General features: G+C 39.6%; 1 protein-coding gene across 1 annotated transcript in view; it reads left to right on the forward strand.

Annotated features, from left to right (window-relative positions):
• chodl (chondrolectin) overlaps positions 1-2,500 on the forward strand; it is a gene marked incomplete at its 5' end in the record, with an annotated part of 8,647 nt that overhangs the window by 3,270 nt on the left and 2,877 nt on the right. Inside the window, 2 exon segments of the mRNA XM_071543334.1 lie at positions 689-846; positions 1,716-1,766. Of these exon segments, the coding sequence (XP_071399435.1) occupies positions 689-846; positions 1,716-1,766 (209 nt within the window).

Below are 2,500 nucleotides of genomic sequence, written 5' to 3' on the forward strand. Positions count from 1 at the left end.
AAAGCGGAAACAACCAATGATCCACAACACACAGCATCACAGCACAAGGCAGCGCTCCACAGGCCAGGTGGAGCTGGATGCCCAGAACAGCCGTGCTGGCAATTATTTTTTTAATGCCGTTATCTCGAGATCACGAGATAACAAAGATTGATCTGAATGTATAACAGAAAGACACAATGCAGTTTCTGCCTGTCAGACCTTGACTGGAGTCCAGTCTGATGTATTGATCAGTCATGGAAACTCCTTGATCTGACATGTTGACATGATCTGCATGCTGCATGGCTCCTGATCTCTGATGAACATTATAAGTAATAAGAGGAAACGACATTTTGTTTTCTCGTGATAACGGGTTGATTATCTCGTTATCTCGAGATAACAAAGCTTGTTTTCTTGAGATCACGAGATAATTAACTCGTGATCTCGAGATAACGACATTAAAAAAAATAATCTCAAGCACGGCCGTTCTCGGCTTCCGTACCTATGAGAGCTGTGACCAAGTCCACTTTGCTCAAGTCCCAAGTCTTGAGGCACAAGTCTCAAGTCCAGTCCAAGTCAAGGCCAGTTAATTTAGAGCTGTAATATTACCTTTCCATCTGTCAGTTTATTCACTGTATTTTTTGACTCCTCATTACTGTTATTGGTTGTGAAGATGATGATGATGATGATGATGATGATGTGTGTGTTGCAGAAACTGGTATTTTGACGAGCCGTCCTGCGGAGGAGAGGCCTGCGTAGTGATGTACCATCAGCCAACTGCACTTCCTGGTTTGGGCGGGGCTTATCTCTACCAATGGAACGACGACCGCTGTAACATGAAACACAACTTCATCTGCAAATATGAACCAGGTGACATCACCTGTTCACCTTGATTTACCTGCAAGTGTGAACCAGGTGACATCACCTGTTCACCTTGATTTACCTGCAAGTGTGAACCAGGTGACATCACCTGTTCACCTTGATTTACCTGCAAGTGTGAACCAGGTGACATCACCTGTTCACCTTGATTTACCTGCAAATATGAACCAGGTGACATCACCTGTTCACCTTGATTTACCTGCAAGTGTGAACCAGACCTAAGGATGTTAGTTGTTGTTGATGTTAATGATGAAGTTTTCATTTGTTTTTTTTCTTTCTTTCTTTCTTTCTTTGTCTTTCTTTCTTTCTTTGTTTCGTTCTTTCGTTCTTTCTTTCTTTCTTTCTTTCATTCTTTCTCTTTCTTTCTTTCTTTGTCTTTCTTTCTTTGTTTCGTTCTTTCGTTTTTTCTTTCTTTCTTTCTTTCATTCTTTCGTTCTGTCTTTCTTTCTTTCTTTGTTTTGTTCTTTCGTTCTTTCTTTCTTTCTTTCTTTCTTTCTTTGTTCTTTCTTTCTTTCTTTCTCTTTCTTTCTTTGGTTCTGTCTTTCTTTCTTTCTTTGTTTCGTTCTTTTGTTCTTTCTTTCTTTCTTTCTTTCTTTCTTTCTTTCTCTTTCTTTCTTTCTTTCTCTTTCTTTCTTTCTTTGTTTCGTTCTTTCGTTCTTTCGTTCTTTCGTTCTTTCTTTCTTTCTTTCTTTCTTTCTTTCTTTGTTCTTTCTTTCTTTCTTTCTCTTTCTTTCTTTGTTTCGTTCTTTCGTTCTTTCTTTCTTTCTTTCTTTCTTTCTTTGTCTTTCTTTCGTTCTTTCTTTCTTTCTTTCTTTCTTTGTCTTTCTTTCGTTCTTTCTTTCTTTCTTTCTTTCTTTCAGAGAGCCATCTTGTGAAGGAGCACAGTGACAGCCCAGGGGGGCGTGGCCCTGGTGAGCAGGAACTTCCTTGTTTGGTCACTGCATCAAAAAATATTATGATGGAAGAATTTCATTCCAAAATTAATTTCTCTACACAAAAATAGCAGCTCATTCTGGACTAATACTGAAGTTAGTCAGTATTCTGACTATTACAGCACAGACTGAAGTTATTTACCAACGTAAACGTTTGCTGACAAAATCTTTTTTAGGATGAATAAATCTTATTAATAAAAGACTGACTGCCAACTTTCTGGCAGCATATCATTCAAAATGTATACAATGCATCTTAGAATAGGATGTGTGTAGTCATGTACGCAATTTTGCGTGTGTGTGTATAGTGGTATGTGTGTGTGTGTGTGTATGTGTGTGTGTATAGTGGTGTGTGTGTGTGTGTGTGTGTGTGTGTGTGTGTGTGTGTATAGTGGTGTGTGTGTGTGTGTGTGTGTGTGTATAGTGGTGTGTGTGTGTGTGTGTGTGTGTGTGCATAGTGGTGTGTGTGTGTGTGTGTGTGTGTGTGTGTATAGTGGTGTGTGTGTGTGTGTGTGTGTGTGTGTATAGTGGTGTGTGTGTGTGTGTGTGTGTGTGTGTGTGTATAGTGGTGTGTGTGTTTGTGTGTGTATAGTGGTGTGTGTGTGTGTGTGTGTGTGTATAGTGGTGTGTGTGTGTGTGTGTGTGTGTGTGTGTGTGTGTGTATAGTGGTGTGTGTGTGTGTGTGTGTGTGTGTGTGTGTATAGTGGTGTGTGTGA

This window comes from Centroberyx affinis, unplaced genomic scaffold, assembly GCF_046629955.1.
Source record: "Centroberyx affinis isolate AG114_WGS23_722 - 3 ecotype Tasmania unplaced genomic scaffold, CSIRO-AGI_Caff_v1 ptg000237l_1, whole genome shotgun sequence".
NCBI lineage: Eukaryota > Metazoa > Chordata > Actinopteri > Beryciformes > Berycidae > Centroberyx > Centroberyx affinis.